At 42.0% G+C, this 11,699-nt stretch overlaps 1 protein-coding gene across 1 annotated transcript; it reads left to right on the top strand.

The window, feature by feature from the left end:
• The first annotated feature begins 258 nt into the window (after positions 1 to 258).
• Positions 259 to 1,580, top strand: Kcne5 (potassium voltage-gated channel subfamily E regulatory subunit 5). The gene has a single exon (XM_026396797.2). The coding sequence runs from the start codon at positions 372 to 374 to the stop codon at positions 792 to 794; it is 423 nt and encodes a 140-aa protein (XP_026252582.1). The 5' UTR covers positions 259 to 371; the 3' UTR covers positions 795 to 1,580.
• The last annotated feature ends 10,119 nt before the right edge of the window (positions 1,581 to 11,699 follow it).

The raw sequence follows: 11,699 nt of genomic DNA on the forward strand, positions 1-11,699 counted from the left end.
CGGCTGCCTGGGGCCTCCCGCATTCCGAGCTCCCGCCCCCTCCCTCTCCGCCTCTCCTCTGGGCTCGCCCCCTCCCTTGTTCCCCTTCTCCTCCCCCACCAGCTGTCCCCTTTCCCCAAGCAGCGAGACAGCCGGAGCCTGGGAAGAGGCAGCCTCGGGCCGGAGGGGGCGTGGTGGGGACGGGGAGGAGGGGCGGGGGGTGAGGGGATAAGGAGGCCCGGCAGCCCGCGCCCCTAGCCACTGCTTGCCCGCCCCAGAGCTTGGTGCCTCCGCTGTCGCCGTCGCTGCGCCCTGCCCGCTTGCTTGCTTCCCCTTGTCCAGGGGGAAAGGTCAGCAGCGTCCTGGAGCCTCCGTGTCACTCCCCGACAGCCATGAACTGCAGCGAGAGCCAACGGCTGCGAACCCTGTTGAGCCGCCTGCTGCTGGAGCTGCACCATCGGGGCAACGCCAGCGGCCTGGGCGCCGGCCCTGGCCCGAGCATGGGCATGGGGGTCGTGCCTGATCCTTTCGTGGGCCGCGAGGTGACCAGCGCCAAGGGCGACGACGCCTATCTCTACATCCTGCTCATCATGATTTTCTATGCCTGCCTGGCTGGAGGCCTCATCCTGGCCTACACCCGCTCCCGAAAGCTCATCGAGGCCAAGGATGAACCATCTCAGGCCTGCGCCGAGCACGAATGGGCTCCGGGAGGCATCCCGGATGCTGAGACTGCCACCGGACCCCCGCCCGAAGGCCGCCTCCAGCTCGCCCCAGAGGCACTGCCTGCCCTCGCCCAGGGCGCTGAGCGGGTCTAGAATCACAGCCTCAGCTCCCTCGCTCGCTCGCGCCCTCCTCATCTCTGCTTATCCCTGGGCGCGGCTCTTGTCCTCTCCTCCCCTTGCAGGGCTCACCTCACCTGAGGCCCAGATAAGAGGTCAGGAGACCTTGTCTGGAAGGCTCTGGAAGGAGAAGCATCGCCTTACTCCCTCCTGGCTAGTTTCTCCCTCCTCCCGCTGCCCTCCATACCCACCCTGCACCTCCAACTGCACTAAACTGCCTCTGCTTTCTTGTCTTCAAACAGCCCTGACACCATGCTCCAGCCCTCTGGGAACTGAATCCAACACGTCCAACACTTGGCATTGAATCGAAGCAATGAGGTCTATCAAAACTCTGGGCCGTCTAACTGGCAGCTGCTCCAGGGACTGCTCACTCTGCAGAGCCAATGGGCTTGCCATCACTGCCAGGCCGGCTGCAGCAGCTTCAGCTTCCTGTTGCCTTAGGGACAGAGACAAAGAAAATGAAGAGACCTCAGACATCTTTTCCCTCCCTCTCTTTCAGCAATGAGCTAGCTGGACACTAGGATCAGTCTGGGGGATAGAATGGACTTTATGGAGACTGAAGGGGGAGGGGATAAATGGGATGGGACAGATCTATGACACCAACTGTATGGTTTTCTTGCCTCTCCAGTTTTCATCCCAAAGGTAACTTGACTGAATTTTAGTAGCTTTGCCATCTGCAGCTGGGTGCATCACCCCAGTACTTCCAGATTCCTCCCCTGTAATGACTCAGTTGTTATTGCAGTGTCTGCTTCATTCATGGACCATGAGGCTCAGATGTCCCCTGTTCTGTAACCCTGGGGAATGTCAGAGGCAGGAAATAAAAGTTGTTTAAACAATAACCTAAGACTCTTCTCTCAAAGATCCCAGCCTAGAGAACCATTACTATATAGAGAAGGAATCTTCTTTTGCTTTTGGAAATGACCCTTGGATTGGGAGGTGGGTTGTTGTTATATAAACCATGTATGTGTTCAGGAACAATAGGAACAATAGGATAGGTGTGATTGTGGGTGAAGAACAGTTTTAAGTGAGGTGTAGTAGGTACTGCCTGTTATTGAAGTTATGCAGGAGGCTGAGGCAGGAGTATTGCTTGAGCCTAGGAGTTTGAGACTAGCTTGGACAACATAGTGAAAATAGGTTCACAGTGTCTGTTCATATGGTTAAAGGGTTGTTTGTTTTTTTTCAAATGTTTCAAAAGCTATTTCTGCTTTATTACCTCTTCCTCTTTTTTTGTCTTAATTCAGAAGCACTTTCAAATATGACAGTGCTTAATAAGGGGTTCTCACTTTCCCTCCCTTTTGCAATGGTTAAGCATGCACTTAAAAAATCCTAAGTGCATCGATATTAGCTATTATTTCAGAGTTAATTTTTAGAAGCCACTTTAATAACTCCCTCAAAAGGTGGCTTGAAGGTGGGGGCCAGAGATTGGGCAGCTGTCCAAGACAATGACAGGAAGAGAGGAGATGATGTGAGTCATCTCAGCCAGGCAGGGAGGTCTGAGGGGGATGTGGAGGGAGGGTACGATATACAGCAATGCTGAGGAGGAATGGTGGGGGGCAGTTCCCAGACTGTGTTTTAGGTACAACAATGTTGTTCATTTCTCTGGTATAACTGGGACACAAGGTTATTTTGATAATAAAACATAATCACTGCTTTATGTGTTGAAACTGTAAACATATTTGTAACATTTTTCCATAGAAATTTGAAAGAATCTATTGCCAAAAATAAAAGAAGCTAAGAGTAGTTGGCACAATGCCCATAAATAAGCATTAATGTGCTAACTGTGAGAAGCAAATCCCATGGTGAAACGTTCCTGCTTTTAAGAACATTTTAACCTTTTTTATGATGACTTAGGGCACCCACTGAGAACATATAACCAGGGTAGCTTCAAGAATCGTCCCAGTGAGAGAAATGGACTGACTTGGGAGAGAACAATTTGCTTTACTACCCAACCACTTTCTTCAAACACTTTCATAGTTGCAACCGAATCCCAGACAATCAAGTTTCCCGGAAGTTTAGACACTCAACTTTCTACCAGCCAGTGGGGGCATCATCAGCATTGAAGTGATCATATTGTGATCAGCAAAAGATAGAAGAAAAAATTAGTGCTTGGCCAACCCTCAGTTTCAGTAATGTATTCCCAATTAGCATGAGCTGTTAGCCTTTTTCTTAATGTGATTTCAAACATGGTAAATTTTCTAGTAAGAGTGATTCTTTTTCACCCCACCTAGCAGTCTGTTTCTCCCCTCTGCATATACAGATCCTGTTTCCATTCAGATTCAGATCTTTGTTCTATAATAATAATGAAGCAGAGGATCCACACTACCTTATTTAATAACTTGAGGCTTTCAACAAAAAGGGGCTAGGAGATGTTTTGGTTCCAGTGTCTGGAAGTGCTCGTCAATGGTACAAAAATAAATGGAAGCTTTTTTCCCATCACAGACATATTTCTATGTTGTCGACTTTTCTAGAGTGAAATAAATGGGGTCTCTCATTTTTCTCTAATTAGCATCTCTTCTCCTTTTCAACTTGCCATTGCTTTTATAAACCCAAGATCTGCACAAAATTTGTGTCAACAAAGAGAAAAGGGTCTGGGCTGCTTTCCAAACAGTCTTGCCTGGAGGCTAAAGTAAATGCGTTGTGATGTCACAAAGAGAGCATAGGACCAAGACTCAGGCAACTGAGTTTCAGCTTTGGCTTAGACAATTAGAGGGTTTTGTTTCTGAGTGAGGTGCTTAACCTTGCCAGGCTCCAGTCTCCATAGTTATGGGGATTTGAGGATCAGGTGAAATCAGAAATGGGAAAGGTCTGGGAGAAGTATAGCAACTATATATAGTTGCCATACTATACACACACACACACACACACACACACACACATACAATTCAATTTATATGTTTTCCTTTTCCTTCACTGGGGGAGTGCCCTTGGGCAGTTCACTGGGGAAGTGAATGGAAGAGAAAATTCTCTGCTATGTAGAGTCTACTCTTATTGCTCAAAGAAAATGATTGCCAATATTGTATGCGACCACCAGCTCCCAGATTTCTCAGCCAAGCTCCTCAATTCTCAGAATCTTGATTGACCAGGAAACTGTGCCTAAATGTTTCACCATGTGTTATGGTTTAGATATAAGGTGTCCACCAACAGCTCATGTGTGAGACAATGCAAGAGGGCTTAGAGGTGAATGATTGGGTTAGAAAGCCCTAACCTAATCAGTGCAATAATCCTCTGATAGTGATTAACTGAATGGTAACTGTAGGCAGTTAGGTGTGTCTGGAGGAGGTAGGGGTGTGCCTTTGGGGTACATTTTTTTTCTGTGGTGAAGGGAGTTCTCTCTCTCTCTCTCTCTCTCTCTCTCTCTCTCTCTCTCCCTCCCTCCCTCCCTCCCTCTCTCCCTCCCTCTCTCTCCTTTCTAGTGTGATGTCCTGAGCCACTTTCCTCTGTCACACTCTTCTATTATGAAGTTCTGCCTTATCTCAAGTCCAGAGCAATGACACCAGCTGCCTATGGATTGAGACCTTTGAAACCATGAGTGCCAAATAAGTTTTTTTTCCCCTCTAAAAGTGTTCTTGTAAGGTCTTTTGGTTGCAGCGGTGAAAAAGCTGACTAAAACACCATTCCACTCTTTTCCCTTTTCCTGCAGGCAAATGGTGCTTTTAAAAATTAATTATGACAGGCTGGGCATGGTGGTGGTGTGCATCTATAATCCCAGCTCCTTAGAAGGCTTTGAAGAGGGAGGATGGCTTGAGCCAAGGACTTTAAGGCCAGCCTTGGTAACATGGTGAGATTCTCATTTTAAAAACCAATGATAGTGGGGCTGGGGCTAGGGTTCAGTAGTAGCGCACTTGTCTGGCATGTGTGAGGCACTCAGTTTGATTCTCAGCACCACATATAAATAAATAAAGTAAAGGTGCATCAACAACTAAAAAAATATTTTAAAAAACTGATGATAGTAATACTTTATTTACAGAGCTTCACCAGTACTGTAGTCTTGACTTTTGAAGACAAAGGTCCTAAGGAATTGTCAGAAGGCATAAGAGAAAAGAATAAAGGGTAAGAATCAGGAGCTGTGGGCTTTGTGAAGAAAGGAGGAAGAAGAAAATTTTAGACAGGGTCTCACTATATTGCTGATCCTCAAACTTGTGATCCTCCTGCCTCAGCCTCCCGAGTCACTGGGATTACAGGTATATGCCATCAGGCCTGACAACATCTTTTTAAAAGTTTCAGTTAAGTAATGTTAAGTACATTCACATTGTTGTGCCACAGTGCCCTTTTATGTCAGAGGAAAAGGAAAAGAGAAAAATTACTTTATATAGAAGTGATAGAGTTTAATCGCTACCTCAGATGACTCCTGTATGTTAAGTAGATGACTTGAAACAACATAAAGTTGAAACTCAAGGAAAGAATCTTCTATTTGTGGGTTACCATGGACTCTGGAAAGAGAAATATCTATAAAATGTTTACAAATGTTGGGGAGGGTACTAAGGAGGAGGGGATGTACTTCCCACAACTTCTCAAGTCACATTCTGCTTTTATTGACAGATGTTCTTGGAAACCTGGGGAGGACTAGGGTGGCCATGAATGACTAAATGTCAGTCATTTGAACTTACCAAATTTCTACATACCTGACCCTTAAGATGTCCATTCATGGGCTGGGGATGTGGCTCAAGCGGTGGCACGTTTGCCTGGCATGCGTGTGGCCCGGGTTTGATCCTCAGCACCACATACTGACAAAGATGTTGTGTCCGCCGAGAACTAAGAAAAAATAAATAAATGTTAAAATTCTCTCTCTCTCTCTCTCTCTTTAAAAAAATAAAATAAAAATAAAGAACTGTGATAAACTTTTTTTTTTTTAAAAAAAAGATCTCCATTCATGGAAATACCCCAGGTCTCTGAGAGGACAGAGGGTCTCCCTTTGGTTCTTTTTAGGATCTAGATGTGATCTAGTAGGGGTTGCAGCTCCAAAAAGCCTGGCAAGAGAAATAATGGAGATAAGCAACCTGCTAATTTTGCCTCACCTGTCATGGGGCCCCTGTTCTAGGAGCACTGTGGTCTATGTAATTTGTATTTATCTCATTTTCCTCCTTCCCATTCTAAGCTTTCCCCTGCCCCTGTCACTCCCAGTCCCAGTACTCCAAAACAGTTCCACTCTGCTGCCAGCATCTAATCATCTTATTCCTTTACATCTAATCTGAAATTCATCCCCAGCAATGATATAAGAAATGTATCTCTTTTTTCTTATTTTAATTAATTACTCCTTCACGTGAAATATTCTGTATCTCAGGAGTCTTCTTATGCCTAACTTCCACTAATTATCTTGTTTTTTTTTCAATAGCACATTAAAGTAGGTATTCATTTTCTCCTTTTCCAGATGAAGAAATAAGGTTAGAGAGATTCATTGTCTTGCTCAGGGTCACCTAGTTAGTATCTAATCACAGAAAAATATTTGACTTCAAGTCTTTGGCCTCTGAAAAATGGGCTCTTGTCACATTTTATTATTTTATATTTATATTTATTTATTTTATATTTATTGCTTTATTCTGAGCCCACTGGTAAAGACTAGTTAAATCAGTAAGGTAAGATTTTACTGCTTCATCTTCTTTTTAAAACATAGTTATGTATTGGCACTTGGAATCTTATTTATTTTTGTAGTACTGAGGATTGAACTCAGGGGTGTTCTACCACTGAATTACATCCCCAGCCCTTTTTATTTTTAATGTTTAGGCAGGGTCTCACTAAATTGTATCTTTAATGGTAGTTTTCAGACACGTGGGTGAGGAAGAGATATGAAGAGATTTTTGTCCTAGGACATTTGAATCCAATATGAGTAAGACTAGCTGTGGCAGTCACATCATTTCTGTAACTTCTTCAGGGACATAAATTTGATTGTTTTCTTTAGTCCCACTGCTTCTGGGGAAGTTCAGAGGACTGCAACCTTCAGCCATCTCAGAGGGCATCTGCATTTCTGTGAGTTTCCTAGGGTGAGGGATGGGATGAGATGGGGTGTGCATGGGAGTCATTGGATCAGGCAGAAAGGAAGAGAAACCTTTTGCCTATTACCCATTCTACCAAAAGCTACATTCACAAACAGGACCCGTGAGGAATGGCTGAGAAGAATAAAAAGAGAAATAGGATGATGGGTGTGCCAGGATTGTGAAGTGGAATTCTCATCATTTTCCTGCCCTCTAAGTCTGTACCAAGCCAAGACCATAACCAAATGACAAGCTCTACCTGGAGGTGCCTGCTTTGGAGTTGGCTGGGTTATCTTCATCCTTTGTCCCAAATAACTGGCACTGTCCCTTGCAAGTTTGGGTTTTTCCTCTAGCAAATCCAGGGTCATGGTCAGTTCAAGAGACCCTGCACTTTGACTTCCTTCATCACCCATTAAAGTGGAACATAGGGCATAGGCTCTAGCACCACACTGCCTGGGTCCAAATCTATAGTCTGTCTTTCACTAGCTAGGTGACATCAAGGAAGTTACTTAACCTTCTTTAAGCCTTTCCCCATCTGTTAAATGGATGTAATAAGTCTCCCTAGGATTGTTGTAAAGATTGAATATTTAATATAGTACGTGACGCAGAGTAAGGGTTTGATAATAATAGATGGCATCTTATACTTCCTTCTCAACTTCTAATCCCTCCACCACTTACCCTCTATTCTCCAGGGCCATCAGCCTTTCTCTGGCTCCATTTTCCTTATTCCAGTCAGCATACAAAGTATGTCAGTCTTTCCCACCTTAAAAATAACTCTCTTGCCCTTCTTTTCTCTGTAGCTATTATCTCATTCCTCTTCTCCTCTTTTTGAGTAAAACTCCCCAAATGAATGGATCTACATTCTGGCTGTTCACCTTCCAATCCTGCCTCAATCCACTGCAATAGGATTTTTATCTCCAATGACACAGCTTCGACATGGCTACCAATGACTTGTATGTTGCCAAGTCTAATGCTTGTTTGCAGGTCTTCATTTTCCGTGACTCCTTAGCAGCATTTAATGGAGTGAATCACTTCATCATTGATGCTTTTTTCCAGTGTCTGTCTCTTTATTCATCAGGTCTTTTTCTTCTGAGTCTCATTTGCTGGGTTCTCCTCATCTCTGCCTCTTGCTGTTGAACTATACATGGTTCCACCCTGGAACCTCTTCTCATCTCCATTTTACTCTTAAGATCCATGGTCATGTCGACTAGTCCCAATACACTAAATGTCACTCTCATCTATAAATATCTTTACAACAATGACTTCCAAATTAATATTTTCTGTCTATGAATACCCTACTCTGAGCTTCAGACAATCAAATCTGACTGTGTCCTTGATATCTCTACTTGGGTATCTGAATCTGTTTCAAAGTTGACATGTCCAAATCAGTTTTGGAGAAACTTCTCCCAAAACTTTGAAAGATCAAGCAGTCTTTCACATCTGGAAGCTAGTCCTCACTCTTATTAGAATCTGGTCTTTTTTTCCACAGGTAGACCATGCTATTCTCATTTTGGACATAAACAATTTCACAGAACACTGATGTCACACAAGTCTAAAGACAAAACAAAACATGTCTCTGGGACCATGATGTAGTGAGACAAAACAAGACCATTTTACAATGTTATCAAAGGGAAATGAGTTATTGTGAAACTCCCAAAATACCAAACACCCTCCTTTCCCAGCTTAGTTGAATGACTATTCTTCTTTGAAAAATATAGTTTTCATCTTGTTCTAGCCTTCCCTTCTAAATTATATGTATTAAGATACTCACTTATAAAATTGCCCTCACTTCTTGACAGCATACATTTTTGTAAATACAACTACTGTGAACCATCCAGTTGATCGTGCAAAAACAGTAGTAAAACTAATTCTGCATTTCCTCTCATCCTCCCACATCCAATCTAGGAGCCAAACCCTTTCTGCTCAACCTCCAAAAGGAATTCTGCATATGACCACTTTTCATTATCTCTGCTTATACCACTATAGTCTATAACTCTTTAATTTCTTATCTGCACTAGCATAACACTACCTATTTTTTTGTTTTGTTTTGTTTTGACTTGACCATTTCCCCTTTACACAAAAGCAGAGCAAAATTAAAGCTTAAAGTAGATCATGACCCTTCTCTACTTAGGACCTCTATTTCATTACCCATAGAGTTAGAATGCAATCCCAACTCCTTACCATGTCTTTAAGGCCTCGCATGTTCTGACTCTTGCCAATTTCTCTAAGCATCATCTTCTGATATAGTAGTTCCCCCTTATCCATGGTTTTTCTTTCCATAGCTCCAGTGCTAGTAGTAAAATATGAATTGAACATATAAAAGGGAAAATTCCAGAAATAGACAATTCATAAGTTTTAAATTGTTCACTGCTCTGAGTAGAATAATGAAATTTTATGCCATTCCACTTTGTCCAACCTAGGATATGAATTATCCCTTTGTCCAAAGTATCCATACTGTATATATTACCTGCCCATTGGTCACTTAGTAGCTGTCTCACTTATCACCTTGGTTATGAGATTGAACATCATGGTATCACAGTACTTATGTTCAAGAAATGCTTATAGCCCCAGGTACAAGCGTAGTGATGCTGGCATATCAGATAAACCAAAGATAAGCCACAAACTTTTTCCTTTGAATGAAAAGGTGACAATTCACAACTTATTAAGGAAAAAAACGTATGCTAAGGTTGCTAAGATCTATGGTAAGAACAAATCTTTTATCCATGAGATTGTAAAAAAAAAGATTTAAACATGCATGTTAGTATTGCATACCACAAACTGTAAAAGTTACAGCCACAGTGTATGATAATTACTTAGTTAAGTACTAAGATGGAAAAGGAAATTGACCATGGTGGTGTGTACCTTGAATCCCTTCTATTTGGGAGGCTGAGAGAGGAGAATTTTTTTTGGACCAGGGATTGAACACAGGGGCACTTAACCACTAAGTCACATCCACAGCCCTTTTTTCATATTTTATTTAGAAACAGGGTCTCACTGAGTTGCTTAGGGCTAATTTGCTGAGGCTGGCTTTGAACTCATGATCCTCTGTCTCAGCCTCCTCAGCCATTAGGATTACAGGTGTGCACCACTATGCAGCAGCAGGAGGATCTCTTGAGCCAGGGAATTCAAGACCATCCTGGGCAACATAGTGAGATCCTATCTCAATATATATATATATGGAAAAAACATTAAATTTGAGTATATATGTATAGGACAAAACATATTGTGTATTTATGTGTTTGGGCGTATTCATATTTCAGTACTATTTGTGGTTTCAGGCATCCTCTGAAGGTCTTAGAACATTTCCCTCACAGATAAGGAGGCCTACCTTACTCTTTCCCTTTAGCTTGTCAAACACAAGTTACAGCAGTTCCTTGAATACATCAAGCTATTACCTGCCTCAAAGCCTGTACACATTCTGTTTCTTCTGCTTGGAATATTCTTCCCTTCTATCTTTTTATGGCTGTTTTCTTCGCATCATTCAGGTGTCGGCTCAAATGCCACTTCCTCAGAGGTCTTTTTTGATTATCTTATCTATAGCTACTCCTTTCTGTTGTCTCCACCCAATCCTCTACCTGATTGTCCTATATTTACTTTATATCAGGTATCACTATCTAGATTATATTTATTTACTCACTTGTTTGTGAGTATCTCTCATGTAGGCTACAAGTTTCATGAAGGCAGGGACTTTTTCAGGTCAGTTAAAATATATTTATCTTGTATATATTTTTTGAGGTATAATTGACATTAAAAAGTGCACAATTTTTTTTTTTTTTGTTCTGGGGATTGAACCCAGAGGTGCTCTACCACTGAACTACATTTCTAGCCCTTTTTTCCTCTTTTTTTTTCAAAGTTTGAGACAGGGTCTCCTTAAATTGCTGAAGCTTGACTCAAACTTGTGATCCCTGTGAGTTCAAAGCCAGCCTCAGCAACTTAGCAAGGTCCTAAGCAACACAGCGAGACCCTGTCTCAAAATACAAATTAAAAAAGTCTGAGGATGTAGCTCAGTGGTTGAGCACCTCTAGGTTCAATGCCTAGAACCAAAAAAGAAAAGACAAAAACAAAACTGTGATACTTCTGTCTCTGTCTTTTTAGTAGCTGGGATTGCAGGTACGCTACAACGTATCCCAAAAAAATGCACACATTTTTTTTTTTTTGGTACTGGGGATTGAAACCAGGAATAATTTACCACTGAGCTACATCTCCAGCCATTATTCTTTTGTATTTTAAGACAGAGTTTCACTAAATTTGGTCTCACTAAATTGCTATGGCTGGCTTTGATCTTGCAATCCTCCTCCCTCAACTTCCCAAGTCACTGGGGTTATGGTGAATGCCAACATGCTAAGAGGTGTGCACCCATTTAAAGTACATGATTTCATGGGTCTTTTTAACACACGTATATACCTTTAAAACCATCACCAAAACCAAAATAACAAAACTATCCATCACTCTCAAATTTCCTTGTGATCCTTTGTGCCTCCCTCCTGATAGCTAATTAATAATCTGTTTTTTGTTGCTATAAATTAATCTGCATTTTCTACACTTTAGTACAAACATGACTGTGCCATATATACTTCTTTCACTCCACATATTGATTTTGAGATTCATCTGTAATGTTGCATATATTGATAGTTCATTTCTTCTTACTCTTGCAGGGATGTATCATAAGTTTGCTTATCACCCCCCTGTTAAAGAATATCTGGGTTATTTCCAGTTTTTCACAGTGATGAATAACATTTCTGCAAATATTTTCATGGAAGCCTTTGTGCAGACAAATGTCCAATGCAGGAATTTTGTGTATATAGATCTTGTATCCATCCTAGGTACTTGAATAATATTTATAACATATGTAGTAGCTAAATATCTGTTGTAGGAATAAAGGAGTTTCCTTTTTAACGTAGGTCCATGAACA

Source organism: Urocitellus parryii, chromosome X (assembly GCF_045843805.1).
Source record: "Urocitellus parryii isolate mUroPar1 chromosome X, mUroPar1.hap1, whole genome shotgun sequence".
NCBI classification, from domain to species: Eukaryota; Metazoa; Chordata; class Mammalia; order Rodentia; family Sciuridae; genus Urocitellus; species Urocitellus parryii.

Bases quoted from the DNA above. Each gene is read 5' to 3' on its own strand.
- Kcne5 (XM_026396797.2), top strand. From the start codon at position 372: ATGAACTGCAGCGAGAGCCAACGGCTGCGAACCCTGTTGAGCCGCCTG.